This window comes from Artibeus jamaicensis, unplaced genomic scaffold, assembly GCF_021234435.1.
Source record: "Artibeus jamaicensis isolate MK-2021 breed Jamaican fruit bat unplaced genomic scaffold, CSHL_Jam_final contig_685, whole genome shotgun sequence".
NCBI lineage: Eukaryota > Metazoa > Chordata > Mammalia > Chiroptera > Phyllostomidae > Artibeus > Artibeus jamaicensis.
In genome coordinates, this window is record NW_026521924.1 from 16,249,754 (window position 1) to 16,269,515 (window position 19,762).

The following is a 19,762-nucleotide window of genomic DNA, read 5'->3' on the forward strand; positions in this document are numbered from 1 at the left end:
GGCCAGCCCCTCTCACTTTGCTCACTGCTGCCCAGTGGCCCCTGGCTGGGCACTAGATTCCTTCTAGGTTCCCACACCCCACTTTGTTCTACCACATTAGTTTGCAGCTTTTCTAGGAGAGCATTTTTATTGAGTCACTCCTGTGCTCAAAGAAGTATTGCTTCAAACTTCTTTGCCTAAGTCTTTAAGCACCTTCTTGCCTTCTTGATTTTTCTTTGCCTTAATTAAAGCAAAACGAAAGACAAGAAACTTACTTTTGATTATAAATGATTAAGTCTTTGTTATCGAAACATTAAGAAAACCATAGTCCACTGGAATGTCACAAGTCAGTGATAGCCATTGTTAGCTTTTAGCTCTGTTTTTCCCTGAATTACGGCTTTATTTATTGAGTGCTTCCAGGCCTGGTGCTTTGCAAAGCGCTATACACAGGATGTTTAATCCTGTGGGGTCAGGACTGTCACCGTCATCTTCCGGGTCAGGCAGTGAGGTGCAGAGAGGTTAACGGCTTGCCCAGGCTTACTCTCCTGACCTGCGCTTAACCGACATACCGTGCATGTGGGGTTTTTAATGATATTTTTTTTAATTTTTAGAGAAGAAGGGAGAGAGAGAAACGTGGATTTGTTGTTCCACATATTTATGCAGTCACTGGTTGGTTGCTGTATGTGCCCTGACTGAGGATCGAACCTCTGACTTGGGCATGTCAGGATGATGTTCTAACCAACTGAACTACCCTGCCAAGGCTGCATATATGGTTTTTATTTTTTGAAATACTGAAAGTCTTAAAATGGTTTAAAATTTGAGAAGAAGAGAAATATAAAACAGTGATAAATCTCCCTCCTAACTGGTGTCCCCCGGATGCCCAGTTCCCCTCCCCAGAGGAAATGCTGTGTTACCGGCTGGGTAGTGGAGAGAGTGTGTACACAGAAGCAGAAACGTCACATCCATCTCTCCATATTGTGTGTGTTTGTGTGCACGTGCTCTTCCCTCCACCCCCCTTTTACACAGATGACGGCATGTTTAATCACAGTACATTCCAGAGGGTGTTCCATGTCCACATATCGTCAGATGCCGTGTTATTTTGTTTCATCGCTCTGTGTACTGTAATTTCCTTGGATCAGTCCCAGTCTGTTGATATTGGAGATTGTTACAGTAATGTAATACTACGTGTTATACAGTTTTGTTTCCTCCTTATAACGTTAAAACACGATAATTTTTCTCATGTTAGATTTCTTGAGGATGATTTTAGTCTCTGTATTAATGACTTCTCACAGCCCTCTCTTTCCAAATTTTATTCATCCTGTAAGGCAACTCAAGCCTCACCTACCCCCTAAAGCCCGAACACTCTTACATGTAGTAGTTGGAGTATGTTTCCTCTGTATTTGAGTTAAAACACTGGAGTTTTCTGATACGGGAGCATTTATTCATGTGGAATGTTGGCTGCAGTTTTCATCTAATTCTGCAAGGGACCTTTGACCCAAAAGGGGGGCCGTTGCACCTGAGAACTGGAAGCCTGTGGAGCAGGGGCCGCGCAGTGCCCTTGTTTTGTGTTCTCGGTTCCAGCGCAGCTCCTGGCAGGGTGGGGCTGTGTGGCTGCCAGACGTGGGAGTTGATGCCATGGCATAGCTGGTCCTGCGCTAAGTCTGTCTGCATCCTTAAGGGACTGTTCTGTTGCAGATTGTTGGGAGAGCAGCCGTTTAACAATGTCCCCTGCTTGGGTTGCCAGTCATGGTTTATTAAGGCTGAGCCTGGAAGGAAACCTCTTCCGGGCCTAGTGGAGACTTTTTATAAGCCAGGAGTTTTCAGCCCTGTTGTGTGAAGCAGCTGATATATTGTACTTTTTTCTTTTAAACATTTGCTGCCTATTTTGGTGTTCTGATGATAACATATTCACTGTAGTGTGTGTGTTTATTTATATAATTAAATATTTAAAAAATAGAATGCATTTAGTACCACCCCTCAGATATGGCCAGTATTCAATAATTTTTGATTTACAAAATGATAATTTCACATGGTTTAACCTAATACATTTTTTTCTTTCTGTAGCTATTTATTTACTTTATACTGAAATATAATATGCATACAGAAAGGGCACATGTCCTCAGTGGTACAGCTTGATACATCTTCACAAGGGAACACAGCCGTATAGGATTAGGAACTAAAACGCAGATTAAGAAATGGAACATGGCTGCCACCCTGGAAGCCCCTGTGCCCCCTTCCAGTCACTATTCCCAAGGGTAACTACTAGTCTGATTTCTATCACCGTAGAGAGTTTTGCCCATTTTTGAACTTCGCATCAAAGGAATCATATATATCCTCTGTTGTAGTTTTACTTCTTTCACTCCACATCACATCACGTCCATAGGATTCATCCATATTGTTGCATGTGGTTGTACGTTCACTCTTTTCGCTGTAGGGCATTCCATGATCAACTTACGGGCATCTGAGTAGTTTCCAGGGTTGTCTTCATTCTTCTGTGTGGGAGTGACTTTCGCTTGTTTGAGGCTTGTAGAGAAGGTCTGAAACACTCATTTCCCAGAGCGGGGGTCGCGGGCGCCAAACTCGCGCTGGCCCGGCTTCGGCTTCGGCGATGGGCAACTCCGCTGGGCTCAAAGTGCACACCTCGCCTGCCAGGTGACCTCCAGCAGCCTTGCAGGGTGCGGGCCGGAGCGCCTGATCCACTTTGGGTGGGGGCGAGACCAGGGGCAGGTCTGGGGAGCCTGACCCGCCCCTGGGTAAACAGGCGCTTCCACACATTCTTCGCGCACCCCACCTCTTTCCTTAACCTAATACATTTTGTTTTCTTCTGTTTTTTCTATGCATATATATATCAAGATGGATATTTATATATATGAAGATGTAGATGAAGATGTATATTCTTTTAATATTATATCTTGAGCTTTTCCTAAGGAAGTAAAAAAAATGTGTTGAATTCCTACATAATGTTCTGTCAGGCAGACGGCATGCTAAAATGTATGTAACTGATTACAGCTACTGTGGGAGATAGATGTCGCTTCCAGTTTTTTTCTTGTTGGTTCAGACACATGTATTTTTAAAACACCCACAAGAGTAGAAGCATATAAAACTCTAACAGTGTCCGAGGGCAACGTCAGATGTGCACTTGAACTCTTCAAAATGCTCGGAACCAGTACCTGGAACACGGGGCTGGGTCCCCACGTAGTCCTTGGCCACTTACATTTCTTTTGTGAATTGTCCAGTTACTTTGTCCATTTTTACTGAGGTCTTAATTTTTAAAAATATATATTAACTCTATTTCAGCCAGTTAGACTGTAGCGGCATGGTGTGTCTTTTTTTTTGCCTCCTAATCCAGGAAATGCTTTTTTATTCAACTGTAGTATGTTCCGAGAGGGTGTGTAATGATGTTGTGGAAAAGAGCACTGGACAGGGAGTTCAGGACGCCCGGGTGTGGTCCTGAGCTTGGCCTTTGGCCTCTGTGGTTTGGGGCCATCATTTTTGGGTCTCACATTTTAGAGTTAAGGCTCTAAGGATTTTTCTAGCTCTAAAATAAAAACTGATAGTTCTTCAAGCAGGCTTTTCTGAGAAGCAGGTAGCTGCTGCTTTTTAGTGGTTTTGGTTGACTTGTTCTGGAAGTCCCATGGATGGATTGTGAGTACTGTGCATTTTGTAAAAGCATGCCATTTTGTTTCAGAAAAATACTTTTTATATGTAAAGCAGTGCTACAGGTGTAGATGCTTCATAGATTATGTATGTGTTTTTATTAAAGTTGATTTGTATATATCAGGATCCAAATAAACTCTGTACATTACAGTTGGTAAATTGTGACTTTTAAATCTTTTATTTAAAACTATTTTTTAAGTTGAATTTATTGGTGCTACATTGGTTAATATTGATATTAAGTAGCTTTTAAAATATAACAATTACTGGAGCTTTTAAATGTATCTAGAAATAAAGAGTTCTTTCTCAAATATATATGTAACAGTTACTCTTCTTCATGCCTTTAGTTTGTTGAAGACATTGGGGTCCTTGTCCTCTAGAATTTAGGACACTGTTTGTGTCTCTATTTTTTAAAATATAAATATTGCTAATGCACTACCAGCTGCATAGAATGCCTTCCGTATATTTTCTCTTGCATGAATAATAAATCAGCCACTTCAGAAAAAATCAGGCTTTCATTTTCGGATGTTCCTTTCTACTAAGAATGTCACTCTGGTCACTGAAGTGCTTTGCTCTCATTGCATCTTCTTTCCAAAAATAGTGACAGTGACACTCTTTGTGCTGGCACTGGCAGGGAGCCATTGTGAATAAGCTGATTATACATACGGTGGCAGTCTCGAGTGCTGTGGAACATCTACTGCCTGCCTGGTCACTAGATTTCTCGCCTCCTTCCCTGTCTTGTCTTTGTGGCGAATTGTCCCTGGCCAGGGAGGAAGCGCACAGTGAAGCCTGCCCTGTGTTGGAAGAGTGCAGTTGGTGGGCATTAGAGAAAAATGGGCAAGTGGGGGAAGGAATGAAATTGGGGAGCAAATGCAATGAAATATGTGCAATAATTTCTTATAGTGGCCTTTAAAATAAACTATTTTTAAAAGATTTTATTTATTTATTTTTAGAGAATGGGGAAGGGAGGAAGAAAGGGAGAGAAGCATCAGTGTGGGAGAGAAACATCGATTGGTTGCCTCTTGCACGCTGCCAACACCTTCAACCAGGGACCTGGCCTGCAACCCAGGCCTGTGCCCTGACTAGGAATCAAACCAGCAATCTTTAGCTTGCAGGATGATGCCCAACCTGCTGAGCCATACCCGTCAGGGCCATTGATGGATTCTTGTGTGTGCTCTGCCTGGGGATCAATCGAATTGAACCTGAAAACTTGGTATATGGGAAGGCACTTGAACCAACTGAGTTTACCTGGCCAGGCCCTCGTTGAGTAATATTCTGTTGTATATATTGGGTTGGCCCAAAAGTTCGTATGGTTTTTCTGTAAAATAAAAGACCCATTTTACTTTTTCACCAGTAACTTTATTGATTTGGATATTTTGAGTAGGTTGGTTATCTCCCGTGTGGTATAACATTGATTTTCTCAATTAATGTCTGCATTGGATCCTTATCAACTTCATCTGGTCTACCCAGCTGTGGAGCATCGTCCAGTGAGAAATCTCCAGCACGAAACTTTTTAAACAAACCACTTTTGACATCTTCAATCAGTCACAGTACCATCTCCATACAGTGTACAAATCTTTTTTTTGGATTTCAGTTGTGTTTTTACATATTTTGAAATAATAAAGCTTAATATACCAAAAACATTGTGTATTTTTTCCATTTTCAATATGAAAATGGCTATACAAAAGTTCACTGGTCTTTTTAAAATTACATGTAGCTATCACAGCTGTCACAGTATAATCTAACAAAATTGTTTTGAATGAAGTTACACACCGTTAGAGCCATCTTACAGAAAAAACCACACAAACTCTTTGGCCAACCCAGTATGTACCACGGCTGTAGCCAGTTGTCTACTGATGGGCTCTTGGGTTGCTTCCATATTTTGGCTCTTGTAAATAATGCTGCAATGAACATAGTTAAGTTTATGTAGACATGTGAAAAGATCAGGAATGACAGACATCTAGGAAAAAAAAATTTTTAACCTAGGCCGGAGAATGGATTTTTGAAATACTTGGGAAATCCCTCCTGCTCAGGAGGAGGGGTGGGTATGTCCTTGCGAAAAATCAGAAAATGTCACCTCTGTTTCCCTTTTCTCTGTTCTATGCATTCTTTTTTTTTTGCAGTGATCATTTTATCATTATGTTAGTTTCTAATAAAGAGTAGTTTTAAAATTTCATAGAAATACTGCTTTTCTCCTTATCATAGTCTTCCAAGTTACAAGTGTGTTGTAGAACCTATCAGGTAAAACCGTAGTCTTGTGAAATTATAAAAACGACTTAGATGTCAAGTGGTATTACAGCTTTTGGGCTTTGTAGGTCCGCTGTACAGCTTTTAAAATTGTACCTGGGTTACGTGGGTTTGGGGTAAAGTTCATCCTGCTTCTTTAATGATAACATTTAATGATCTGATGTGTCTTTTATTCTTCTGTTGTTGTTCATTCAGGGGCTGCCTATTGTCAGTTTATGGACATGCTGTTCCCTGGCTCCATTGCCTTGAAGAAAGTGAAATTCCAAGCTAAGCTAGAACACGAATACATCCAGAACTTCAAAATACTGCAAGCAGGTTTTAAGAGAATGGGTGTTGACAAAGTAGGTACATTTTATTCTTTCATTTAGCTTGTTTCTTGACTAGTGATTATTACTAAGGAGACAGATGCTGGCCCATGACTTTGAACATTTTCTTTTTTCTTCTCCCAATTTATATTGTTTTCTTCTCCTGTTAGCATAGAATTTACTGGGAGCAAAGTTTCCCTCTAACCTCCTACATAGCCCCTCCTCCCGCCACACCCCCCAGTTCCCTTGCTGTCTTCTTAGTGAAGTTAGTTAACCATCTGTAGGTATCAGCCTGTTTAAACTCTATTACTTTGAGATCTAACTCTTGAATCCCTGGATTTACCTTTGTAAAGCATACCATATGGTACAGTAAGTAGTTTCTAATAGAGAAGATTCTAGAAATACTTGTTTCGTAGAAGCAAGGTACAAGGAAGAGCCCTTTGGATTGGGAATTTCCCTCTTGCCCCCAACGTTATTTAAAGGTACCAGAAACACTGGCCACTGGGCCTCATTAGGACAAAGATTGCCTCTTGTAGTAGGTAATATTAATAGATTATAGTCATGAGCCACATAATGTTTCAGTCAACAAGGACACCTATCCAAGATTATAACGGAGCTGAAAAATTCCTATCACCTTGTAACATCATAGCATCATAGCACAGTGCATTAGGTGTTCGTGGTGGTGCTGGTGTAAGTAAGCCTACTGCTCTGCCAGTCATGTAAAGGTATAGCATTATAGTCCAGGTAATTACTATGCACAAGTGCACAGTACTGGGTAATGATAGTGAACGGCTGTGTTACTGGTTATGCATTTATCATACTTTAGTTTTTAACCGTTACTTCAGAGCATTCTCTTCCCACTTACAAAGTTCGCTGTACAACAGCACGCTGCGTCGTGTCAGCAGCGGCCTCGCCCGTCCCGTCTGTTGCCTCACTCCATCTTGTGCTTGATTTAATCTCGGGAAGTGCTGTATAGTTACATTCTGTGCGGGCTTATCGTCTGGGAGTTGCAGGCTATTACCTGTGGCCTAGGTGTGTAGTAGACTACGCCATCTAGGTTTGTGTCAGTGTGTGCTATGGCGAAATTGCCTAGCAGTGCATTTCTCAAAAAACGCATCCCCATTGGTGAGCAGTGTGTATCCGTTGCAAAATAAGGGAGGGTTTCTGTCCCCACCCATCAGAAAGGTTTATCCCTTTAAGCCATTTTGGGGGGAAAATAATTTTTTAGTAAAGCTTATAATAACCCCCCAATTAGCTTGCTGGTTTGTCTGGTTTTTATTTACTTTAAAATCAGTCTTTATTTTAGTTTTGTCTCTGCAGTATATAAACTATGCACGTGTATTATAAGAATACCATTTAGTTACCAGGCAAAGGTTACACCAGGTGCAGCTTATTACATACAGTAATTTTTCTTTTTATAGAATTTAATTTTTAAAAGTAAGTAAACACCTGAAGTGAACAGAGGCTGAGAGTATCGCACAGTGAACCCCACGCGCCTCCATAGTCACCAGCTCTCGTCTGGCTTCGTGTCAGTCCTGCCATGTGTCTCCTTGGTGGTTTTAGAATTCCAGACACAGTGTTTTACTTACGGATGTTTCAGTATCATACAAAGTAATTTTATGTTTATTTGTTTAGAGCATGAGTATAGTTCAGATTATTACATGTATTTTTTATAAAAGTGCCATTGCACCTGGAATTCTTGAAGATAAACTCTGGCCAGTAGTCCAGTGACTTGAAGTAATACCTGATAACATAGTATTCTTGTGTAGTAATAAAACTTAGAGTCCTTAAAGTATATTTTAAAAGGATTGGAATTACTGTAAAAACATGCCATTTTGCAGAAATCTATCCTTGACTTATTTTTAAAACAATTTGTTTAACATGGTTTATTGTAGATACCTGTGTTTGTGCTCTGGATTCTTTACTTCATGACAGGCACTGTGGCCATGCAAATTACACAGGAAACTCACTCCGTACAGTGGAGTGTCACACAGTAGGTTGTGTTTGGGATTGTAATATGTGACTTACATGTGGTACTTGTTCCTTTTGAATTTCTGATTCCTTTTGGTGGCCTTGGAGGGGGCTTGGTAGGTAGAAGTATTTTGTGAAAGGCAAACTGGATGAAACTTGCTTTATAAACTTGCTAAGTTCTTGCTTCTAAACTATTTTAGGGCTTTGTACCCACTGGATGCACAGACACGTGTGGTACTTGCCAAAAGCCTCTTGCTTTGGGCTAAACAATTTTGATGTTTCTCTGCAGATAATTCCTGTGGACAAATTAGTAAAAGGAAAGTTTCAGGACAATTTTGAATTTGTTCAGTGGTTCAAGAAGTTTTTTGATGCAAACTATGATGGAAAAGACTATGACCCTGTAGCTGCCAGACAAGGTCAAGAAACCGCAGTGGCCCCCTCCCTTGTTGCTCCAGCTCTGAACAAACCGAAGAAACCTCTCAGCTCTAGCAGTGCAGGTAAAAAACCAAACAAATACCATTTCTAAGTAATAGTTTTCCGGGTGTTCATTTATTCATTCAACATGTAACCAGACTTTGTGAGTAGCCATGGGCTTAAGGAGCCTGTGTGGCAGGAGCAGGTAGTGTGGTATCAGGCAGACCTGTGTTTATGGTTTTTAGGGCTCTGTAGGCCTGCGTGAGCCACTTTGCCTCTGCCCTGCAGTTTCCTCCTATATAAAATGGGACCTTGAGTATGTGTCCCAGAGGGGTTGCTTTTGAGGCCTGAACGAGTTACTGTGTGCAGTTTCGCGAAGGCTCTTTAGTTGTATGGGATAGAAACTCCTGAGGCTAGCTCACATGAAAGAGCTTCAGTTTGAACAAGGACGTTACACAGAGGAGCCCCATTACAACGAGACCTGAGCTCCCAGGAACTTAAGGAGCTCTCTAGGTCTCCCAGGGACTGTTCTTGGCTCTCTGAGTCATCAGTGTACTTGCAGACCAGCTTCCGGTACTTACAGCTCCCCTGCCCTCCCAAGACCTTTAGCTGTTAAGTGGCTTTGGCTTGCTTTGATGCCAGCACAATCTGGTGGGGGTGGAGGAGCTGTTTTTAGAGATACTCTCTTAAAAAGTCCTGGCCTGGAGGTTTCCCAAAATGTGTTTGCAGTAGTATGTCTATAGACCATACCTGTACATAGCATCTACAGGTGCTAGCTCTGCCTTTTCCAGAAGGTGGCAAGAATATTAGTTAAGGTCCCATTGTACCTTGAGAAAGAGGCTTATCCATTGGGTAGGAAGAGAGGGACGATGGGTACTTTTTACTTTTCATATGACCTCATATAAATGGGGTCATAAAATGTGTCTTTTTGTGTCTGGCTTTTTTCATTTAGCATGTTTTCAACATTTATCCATGTCGTAGCATGTATCAGTACTTTATTCCTTTTTATGGGTGAATAGTATTCCATTGTGGCACATTTTATTTGTCATTTGATCGTTTGTGTTTCCATTTTTTAGCTATTATGAATAATGCTGCTATGAACATTCCTATATAAGTTTCTTTGTGGACATGTTTTCATTTTTCTTGGGTATATATCTTAGAGTATATACTCCTGGAGCAGAATCCTGGGGTTGTATGGTAACTCTGTATTTAACCTTTTGCAGAACTGATTGTCTTCCCAAGTGGCTGAACGAACCACTTTGCATTACCATTAGTGGAGCATATGAGGGCTCCAGTTTCTCCAGATATTGAGTACTTTTATTTCTTAGCCACTCAGAATGGGGCAGTGCATAGATAACTGTGCATTTCATATTTCAGACGTGGCTAACAGGCAAGCAGAGACTTGCATTAAGCATTTAGGCTTCGGGATAAACTAATTAGAGATAAACGTGCTGGAGGTGACACTAGAGAGCCCCCCGAGGAAATGCCTGTTACTGTCGGCAGGTGACAGGCTTTATGGTTATTGAATAATATGGGGTGTCAGGAAAACCAGGTATTTCTAAGCCTGGCATAATGTATAAACTTTATAAAATGATTGCTGAGTGAATGAATAAAATAATAAATGATACATTTGATTATTTTAACTTGCAGATAGGTAGGCCCCTTTACTACTTTTGTCTACTTTTGGCTATTAAAGAAACTAAAGGATTTTTTTTTTTTTTTTTGCCTACTGAGAAAAGTTTGCAAATCCTGGTCAGTCTGCTGCTTTTCTCTCCTAACCCCATAGATAGCTTCTAAAAGGTGAGCAAGCTAGGGGTTTGAAGTAATTAGCTGTAACAGCAGTCTCTCCCACCCTGCGCTTCCCAGTCTGAGGAATCTGTTTCTGAGTTAGGAGGTATCTTACTTTGCAGATGGGGAACTGTGAGTGCACAGTAATAGCTGGGGCCCTGAGCTCCCTCCTGGAGAGAAATTTGCCTTTACGCCATGCTGTGGATTTGGCAGGAAGTGAGTTATGGTAGAGCAACTGTGTATGCCTCTTTCAGATAATGGTTATACTCACCACAGAGGCAAAGACAGCAGCAAAAAGACCTCACAGGACTGACTCTCGGCACAAGGAATTATGGCTGAAATTGGCACTTAACTTTGCTACCAGGATTAAAGAACCACTTTGGGCAAACTTGGGGTGTTGTCACGTATGCCAAGCTCTCAACATTGGGTTCCTTCACTACGTTACTGTGGAGGGCAGTGGGTCACAGCCTCCTCTTGTTGCCTTGTGGTTTGAAATTTCTGCTCTTGAAAAGACCTCTGCTCCTCTCTCAGCTCCTCAGAGGCCCATTGCAACACACAGAACTACTGCAACCCCTAAGGCTGGCCCAGGTGTGGTGCGAAAGAATCCTGGTGTTGGCAACGGAGATGATGAAGCAGCTGAACTCATGCAGCAGGTAAGTCCCCCCTGCGTCCCAGACTGGAGTGACGTCAGTGGAGAGGATGCTTACTGCACTGACCAGAGGCGGCCTGCTCGTGTTCTTGCGGAAGACCTGCATTGTCTGCTGAAACAGTCCTCCTCCTGACGTGTGTGAGCCTGTCGGGTGCTGTGTGGGCAGTGTGAGTGTGGAGGTGGAGGAGGAAGGGGAGGGTCAGGTGTTTCCGAGATCAGTTAGTGCGACAGAAGCCAGGGTCTGGTTTGGAAACCCACCTGCACAGTAGAACCCTGTTGATGTCTCTGGAATGATATTGGGGCTTTGTGGGATTTGGAGTGTGTCTTGAATTTTGGCTCTGACAAAAGGTAAAGGAAGGTTTCTTTTTGAATAATTAAAAAAAAGATTTCATGGTTTCTCTTCTGAAATCCAAGTTGAGAGTGGAACTGATAAGAAAAGCCTGTTGTTCGTGTGTTCTTAATAGGTCAGTGATTTCAATTGTCTTCTTTAGGGTTAATTAATATCTTCAAGGTACTTGTTAGAGGTCTGTAGATCAGAACAAATTTTAGACTTGTAAACACTTTTTCACTAATCCGTGTAGTTATTTTGTTTGTTTGCATTTTAGGTGGTTCTCTTGACTAAACCCAGTTTTAAAATCAAGACGCTTTGTGAGCCCAGTGAGTCTGGGATTGGACTCTTTATTTTACTAAAAGCCAAGTCCTAAAACTTGGGGGATGTACCCTCATTTTAATCTAGAGCCTCTTGTGATTCAGATGCGGGACAGAAAAGCCTGCCCAAAGATCACGTTTTATTTTTTTAATTCTCTGATTTGTTTGTGAACCATGGTTCTAGGTGCCTCAGCAGTGTCAGGGTGACTGGGTCACCATCCCCATTAGTGTGGCGGCTGCCTTGAGCATTCTCTGGGTGCCGTCACTGAAGTGTAGACATTCTGGACAATAAGACTTCGCTCTGTTGTTTTCCGGGCTTGGGTGTGCACAAGAAGCTGTCTCACTGCTGTGCGTTGGGGCTCATGCTTTGAGCTGATGTCACGTGAAGTGCCCGGGATGGTATTGGGATAAAAGGAGCAATGGCAATGGATGAGAGACACTGTGGTTATTATGGTTCCTGTCCATTGTCTTGATAGAGCGAGGTAGGACCTGAAGTGTTCTTTAAAAGTTCAGAGGAATAAAATGTTTTGTGAATGTTAATAACAGAAACGAACAGGTAACACCTTTAGAGTGTGTGCCATTGTGCTGTTAAGCACTTCGATTTCGCTTTCAGATTAGCCCCGTGAGGCTTTCCAGGTCAGGGCACTGTGGTTCGGAGAGGTTAGGTAACCCGAGCTGGGATTTGAACCCAGCTTGTTCACAGCTGATTCAGCCCAGTCTCAGAAGTGCTTTGGCCTGCATGGAGTTTTAATTTTTTTTTTAATATGAAAGATTTTAACTTCTCTCCAGGTTGCCAAAGTCTTTACTACACCCTGTTACTCACTCCCTTGGCTCATTATGTGATCTTTCTGGTCCCTAAAAATATTTGACTTTGTGGCCCTGACGAAGGTGTGGAGATTTGGGAGTTATGACTAATATGAGAAACAGCACCAGATGGGCTTGGTTAGGCCAAGAGAAGAAGAGCGTGTTCCGTACAAATCACCTTGTAGTGTTCATGACCTTGGGAGGTCTGCAGCACTGCAACATGCAGAAATTTGCTTTTCGTTGATTTTGGTCCAGAGCAACACTTTTCGATAGAAACAGAATATGAACCAGAAATGTGAGGCGCATATATAACTTGAAAATTTTTAGTAGCCACATTAAAAAAAAATAAGAAGAAACAAGGTTAAAAGAACTCTAATAGCACATTAACCCCGTGCGGTGGTTCCTCGGTACTCGTCGTTAACTCGTTCCAGTGACGAGTGCCAGAACTAAGGAGTGCCGGACGATGAAGCGTTTTGTCGTGCGGGGTGGCTTTGTGACTTGTATAAGTTCTACCAAGTGTGACAAGTCCTCAGCAAGTGCCAAGTGCTAGAAGCACTTTTCTCGTGTCAAAATGCGATGAATACAGGGGTGACAAGTTCTGAAGTTGATGAATATGGAGGTATGACCATGTACCCAAAATAGTACCATTTGACGTGCAATCAGTACAGACAGTTATTGAGATGTTTCCCATTCGGAGGCCCTTACTAGTCTTTGAGATCCATCCAGCGTGTATTCAGTGTGTCCAGCCCATCTCAGTTGCACTGGCCTCATATCAAGGGCTCAGGTAGCCACGAATGGCTCGTAGCCACCAGATTGGCCAGTGCAGGCCCCACGCATTCTTCTTGGCTTCTTAGGTTAAAGCAATTACTTTACTACACGAGAAGGTTCTAAGAGTGATACTGAGTAGTAGCCACAGATTTTTAATAACCTCAAAGAAGCATTGAGAGGTGTGCCAAGTGAAATCCAGTGATATAGCATGTACTTACTGAGTGTTCTTGCAGGTACATAGTTATTGATGATAGGAGGAATGCTGCTTTGGCTCTGTAGGTGGGGCCCAGAAGGCTGGGTTCTGGTGCCCTGGGTGGTGCGTAGGCCAGAGGAGGTTCTAGTGGGTTTGTGAGGGAGATGCCAGTGAAACGTGCGTATGCAGTTGGACTGGAAGCTAGCACACCTTCTTAAGCTGTTTGGTTACCCTTTTCCTTCTTGGTCACTAATGTGATTAGAAGGCCTCTTCCCAGGCTTTTGGATCTTGGAGCTGAAGATGTAAGGCAACTTCCCGTTGCTGGAGTTGGTCAGCTCTTGCCCTTCTGTCCCCTTGTGCACTGCACTTCGGGGCTGATGCTTAAGGAAAGGTACCTGCACCGCAGCAATCAAAGTGGGGGTTGGGGGAACGTGGGGAAATGGGGTTTGGTTTTGCTGGCTACTTGCAGTAGTTTTTTTTTCTGAAAGATTTTTTTATTTTCAGAGAAAGGGAGGGAGAAAGAGAGGGAGAGAAACATCACTGTGGTTGCTTCTTACACGCCCCCTACTGGGGACCTGGCCCACAACCCAGGCGTGTGCCCTGACTGGGAATCGAACCCGTGACCCTTTGGTTTGTAGGCTGGTGCTCAGTCCACTGAGCTACCCCAGCCAGGGCCCAGTCATTTTTAAAAGTGATTTTTTTGGTTGGACTAGAACCTTGATTCTGCTGGTTTGGTCTGTTCAGGCTTTTGATGATGAGCATGACAATAAGTCTTGAATAAAATGGTCCTGCTGGTTCCAGTCACCTGTTCCACATCTCTGGGTGTGTCTTGACTGCAGATTCTGAATGATGGGTGAGCTACTTTCCGCCTGGGACAGTGTTTGATTCCTGTGGTTGTGTCTGGCTTTTTCATCGGGCTCTGGGGAAGCCAGATCAGCTGTTTGCTTCAGGTTTTGCAGCTTTAAGTTCAGAAGGTCTGACTAGATTTCCCTGGTGCCTTCTGGCTCTCGGAGTCCCTGTTATCCAAATTGTTCACGGCTGCTTTACCTTTGATTTCCTGGTTTGGTTTTCCGCGTGGCCCTACCCTGTAAGTCCTGTGAGGGTTTTATGCTGCATGGTATGCCTTGTAATTTACATTCCATGAAAGTTTAAGTGACTTCACATGTCGTAGATTTGAATACACTGGAATGAGGGTGCACCGTGCTTCAAATACATGGAGGACTGGGAGAGTCGTTATGACATTATTACTCTTGGCTAGACAGAGCCCTGGCCTAAGCACTGAGATTGCTTTCTTCGTTGCCCCCTTGTGGAAACGAGAGCCCCTCAGTGGAACTTCTGGAGGCTGCTGCAGCATATAGGGTGAGCTGGTGCTCAGGGGAGGAGCTAGCAGGGAATGTGGTTTGTTCCCTCCCTCTGCTGCCTTCTTTCCCTTTTCAGACTCTCTTTGAATAAAGACAGGTATAAGGACTCTCCATGGAAGATGCTGTTCTTTTGAGTCAAGGATGGCCCTTTCCCCAGTATGTAGGTTGGAGTGGAGGGAAAAAGACCGTTGAGTTTTCTGTGCCCAGACTCCTGCAGTCTTAGCTGTCTTTGGCTAGTATTGGTCATCTTTAGCTAGTCTTCCCCTCCTGACTCGCCATTTCCACCTTGCTGCTCTGGACCCTCTCTTACCGTTGACCTCCATATGCAGAAGGGTCTGGACTTGATTGACCAGTGGTGAGGACTCAGTCTATGATTGTCAGCTGCCCTGCTGGGCTGCATTTGCTTTTATATTTGTCTCAGGTTTTCACAGTTTTTTCTCCCAGGTCTTTTCTTAATCCCTGAATGTTCCCAAATGTTTCACAGTGCTGTCCTCCCTTTCCTAAGAATCATTATAGTTAAGGTGACACGAACAAGCCCATGTTATTTCTCTGGGGCCGAGGGAAGGTTACATTACACTAAAGTGAGTTTTGTCCATGTGGGGAGTTCGATGGAAGGCCACATCTGTTGGGTTGGATGTTTGTGTGATGTGTTGTTGGTGCTCGAGTGCCAGGTGTCTCACCCTTGTTAATGTCCTGTGCAGGTCAACGTATTGAAACTCACCGTGGAAGACTTGGAGAAAGAAAGAGATTTCTATTTTGGAAAGCTAAGGAACATCGAATTGATTTGTCAGGAGAACGAGGGGGAAAACAACCCTGTGTTGCAGAGGATTGTGGACATTCTCTACGCCACAGATGTACGTGTTGACACGAGGGTATTCGCCATTTTGCCACTGGGAAGAAGATGGATTTTACCTAGTCGATTTTGGCAAACTCCGTGCCGATGGCTCATTGTGTTCCAGTTTAGCATTTGTCAAAGGGCATCACCTTTGAGTCCTCTAAGTCAGCCAGGGGGCACTTTTGCCCAGCTACAGCCTTTGCCTTGAGGTCTGTGAGCCCTTGAGAGGCAGGAACAGGGAGAAATGGGTGGCTGGTTTGCCCTGCTTCTATAGTTTGTGACCACCGATAGGTAATGAGTGCCACAAAATGCTCTTAACCTCGCCATCCCCTTTGCACACTCTGCAGCTTGCAGCCCTCAGCCTGTGTTGCTGCCTCTATTTTATTGGGGTCCCCTCCCCACGCATGGCCCAGAGAGCCAGGCACGTGGTCCCTCTTTGATGTTAGTGCCCACGGCTGTCAGAGTGCACCTTCGCTCCTCCCTCCCAGGAGCGGGCCTTGTTCTCATTTCCTCAAAGTGCTCTGTGGTCAGGTTTCTTGGGATCCAGGTGTATTACACAGCAAATCTGCTGATACTGATCATGGCATTAGCTGGCCAGGGAAGTTCCTGAGGCAGATCCTAACTTTGTTGTTGCCTGAAGACTGATTTTTCCTAGATTTAGGATTTGGTCCCTCATTGTGTCCACTGTTTAATGGCTGTATGTACTTACAATTTTTTCTGCATTCCTAGCAAGGTCTGCAGGATCAAACTGTCATATATGCCTAAGTGATTTGTAGTGTGTATGTAGTAAACAGACATAAGGGTAATACTCATGCTATTATTAACACTGTCTGCTAAACATATCAGTCGGATTTGGGGGGTTAAGACATGACTGAAAAGTTGATAATTTGTTAAATAAATCCTTATTTCAGGCTTGCTCTGTGCCAGATAATGAAAACAAAGATGATAAGCATATAAGGGGTCCTTGGTCTAGTCTGAGTATTATTTTAGTGAAGTCATATTTTAAGTAAATTCATCCATAGAGATTTATTTTTAAAAAAAAGATGGTTGAAAGGGAAGTCTAATTTTTATGTTAGTGTGGCCAGTAGTACATGCCAGAATGCCCTGGAATCTGTTGATTTCCCATGCCATTTGTATTGAGTCAGTCTTGCAGCTATTTTTGCACAGGCATTGCTTATATTTAAACACTCAAAACACCCACAACACTTGTAAATAGCAGGCATGATTCCTAAATGCAGTCAAAGGAATGCATAAAGGAAAAGCTGGCTGTAGACAGTTTATTGAGAGGAGAGGGTACCAAACTTTATGGTGACCTCAGGGATTGTTGAGGGTAGCTTTTCCATTTTTTTTCTTTTTCTCCCTGAACTTTCCTCCCACTTTTAAAAAAGTTTATTTATTTATTTATAGAGAGAGGGAAAGAAAGGGAGAGACATGTCATTGTGCAAGGGAAAGTTGATTGGTTGCCTCTTGCAGGTTCCCAACCTGGGACGTGGCTTTTAATCCAGGCATGTGCCCTGACCAAGAATCAAACCAGCAACCTTTGGTCTGAGGAAGGATGCGCAATCCACTGAGCCACACTAGTCAGGGCTCCTTTTTTAAACAGTCTTAATTGAGGTAGAATTGATATAATGACCTGCAGATATGGAAGGAAGTACAACTTGATGACAGGAAATCAACACTATAATCAACACAGTGTATACACATCCATCACCATTTGATTGTGCTCCGTTTTTGTCTTTTGTGAGACGGATTCCACTGCCTAAGTAATAAAATAGTGGTCCCCTGGCCTTGTGCCATTCAATGCCAAGTGTGTGATAGAGACAGGAAGAACTGCTGTCTTTAAATACAGGAAGGTGAACCCAGAGTAGAAACTGGTCATTCGGTGTTGAGTAATGGCATTCCCTTCTCATCTCCCATTTCAGGAAGGCTTTGTGATACCTGATGAAGGGGGACCACAGGAGGAACAAGAAGAGTATTAACAGCCTGGACCAGCAGAGCAGCATCTTGAATTCTTCACTTTAAATCATGTGCTTAACTGTAAAATACTCCCTTTTATTATTCTTAGAGGACTCACTGGTTTCTTTTTCATAAGCAAAAAGTACCTCTTCTTAAAGTGCACTTTGCAGAAGTTTCACTCCTTTTCCAGTAAGTTTGAGTTAGGAGCTTTTACCTTGTAGCAGAGCAGTATTAACATCTAGTGGGTTCACGTAGGAAACAGAGAGGCTGACCATGGGCTCACCATATGGATGCCGGTAACACTGATTGCTGGAGATGTTTTTATGTGATTCGCTGAGGTAAAGACTGATTTGAATTTTAAGCTAATGTGAAATCTCGGCAGAGAACGTTTTAATAAATAAATGCCTTAAGAGTATTTAAAATATGCTTCCATATTTCAAAATATGAAATGTAACCTGACAGAGTTTGTGTGTTGCCCTTGTGTCTGGGAAGGAAGGACCAGACCTTGGAACTTCGGAACCTGCTGTTCACGGGCCTTGCAGGGCTGCCTGAGTCTGCATAGGCCCGACCTTGGCCCAGAAGGAAAGTTAAAAAAGTTGCTCTGTAAAGCCATTTGGTGTCCTTGACCAATTGCATCTCTGCTAAGGAGCAAGAGGCATTGTTGGCTGAATGAGTAGAGGGTGTGTTTGGACCCTGCAATGTTTGAGTTGAATAGCTTGATTTTCATTGAGCATTTCTCTTGACGATTTTTCCAGTTACCCCCTGAAATTTCTATGTATTGTGTTTTTTTGGGAAATGAGGTGTGTTCAGTTTTTAAATCTAACAACTATTTTTGGGGACTTGCCCACATCTCTGGGATTTGAATGGGGGTTGCGTCCCATTTTACTGTCTTTTAAGTTTATATTTAACATATTTCTCTGCTTCCCTTGCCCACTGGGGACTCCTTTTTGGCTCCTTAAAGTTTGCTGCTTAGAGTGGAAGTTCAGCCGGCAGGCGATCATGCTGCAAGTTCTTTTTGGACCTCAGACAAAGGGAGTGATCAGTGAAGGCCATCGCTGCCTTGGGGTCTGCAAGGCCGGGTGTTTTGGTACCTGCCATCCACAGCCCTCAACTGTTAACAGAGTACTTCGCCAGTGCACTAATCTCTTTGGAGATAAAATTTGTTAGCGTGTTATTAAATGTTACTTTTTTTTTTTTTTTGCAGAAAATACAGTACCATGTCTGAATTAATTATTAATATTTAAAATATTTCATTCCTTAACACTCCCTCACTTGCTTCGCCCACGGCCCACTCAGTCCCTTTGTCTGGCAGAATTCTGCACGCTGCGGGTCACCCCTGCCGAGACTGCTCCGTCCCGACGCACTCGTACTGATCTGTTTCTGGTGGTAGTTCGTCCTGAAGTGTGTGTGTAGGAAGCAGGTGTTCATGATAAATCGTTGTGTAGTGCATGCTCTGTGTGGAATTCAGAGGAAGACCCAGATTCAGTGATCACCAATGCCAAAAATGCAAGTAACTAGCCATTGTTCAAATAACAGTGGTGCTATTTCTCTTTTGTGGCCTTTTAGACTTTTGTTGCCCTAAAATTCCATTTTATTGGGAACCCATTTTCCACCTGGTCTTTCTCGACAGGGTTTTTTTCTACTTTAAACAGTTTCTAAATAAAATTCTGTATTTCAAGAGTGTCATGTCTTTTGAAATTTGTCTTTCCCTGGGTATGTTCTTTTAGGTTCAAATGATAAGGTGCTGATGCTTTTTCTTAAATCAGGACTGATCTTTTTAAAATCCTTCACTGTTTTTTCAAAAGTGCTTATTTTTCAAGCCTGTTCTTTTCCCCTTTATTCACGGTACATTTCTCGGCCCCCTGCTGTTCTGCGTTCTCACACTGTGAGTGGTAGTGAAGTCCCAGCCTTGGCCTGGCTCCTGTGGTGCCTTTGTGAGCTGCTTCCTCCTCAGATCTGCAGCAGGAGGATGGGGAGATACTGTGTTTGTTTGTTTGTTTGTTTGTTTTTCTTAAAAGTGTGTTTCAAAAGCATTGAACACAATCTATAAAATAAACCTGAAATATTCTTCATTTTTTTTCCTTTTCAACATTCTCTATTGAAATGAGTTCAAAAGGAGACTTGCTTCCATTTTCAATACGAAATAAAGTTAAATGCGTAGAAGGCAGTTTTTGTATGATCTTTAGAGTA

At 42.7% G+C, this 19,762-nt stretch overlaps 1 protein-coding gene across 2 annotated transcripts in view; it reads left to right on the forward strand.

Annotated features, from left to right (window-relative positions):
- Positions 1 to 19,250, forward strand: part of MAPRE1 (microtubule associated protein RP/EB family member 1) — a 28,680-nt gene extending 9,430 nt beyond the window's left edge. For both annotated transcript variants that reach the window (XM_037143227.2, XM_037143228.2), the window contains exons 3-7: positions 6,076 to 6,221; positions 8,446 to 8,653; positions 10,890 to 11,011; positions 15,483 to 15,635; positions 17,539 to 19,250. In XM_037143227.2, coding sequence (XP_036999122.1) covers positions 6,076 to 6,221; positions 8,446 to 8,653; positions 10,890 to 11,011; positions 15,483 to 15,635; positions 17,539 to 17,595 — 686 coding nt within the window. In that variant the 3' untranslated portion in view covers positions 17,596 to 19,250. The remainder of the gene's footprint in view (positions 1 to 6,075; positions 6,222 to 8,445; positions 8,654 to 10,889; positions 11,012 to 15,482; positions 15,636 to 17,538) is intronic.
- Positions 19,251 to 19,762: the final 512 nt, after the last annotated feature.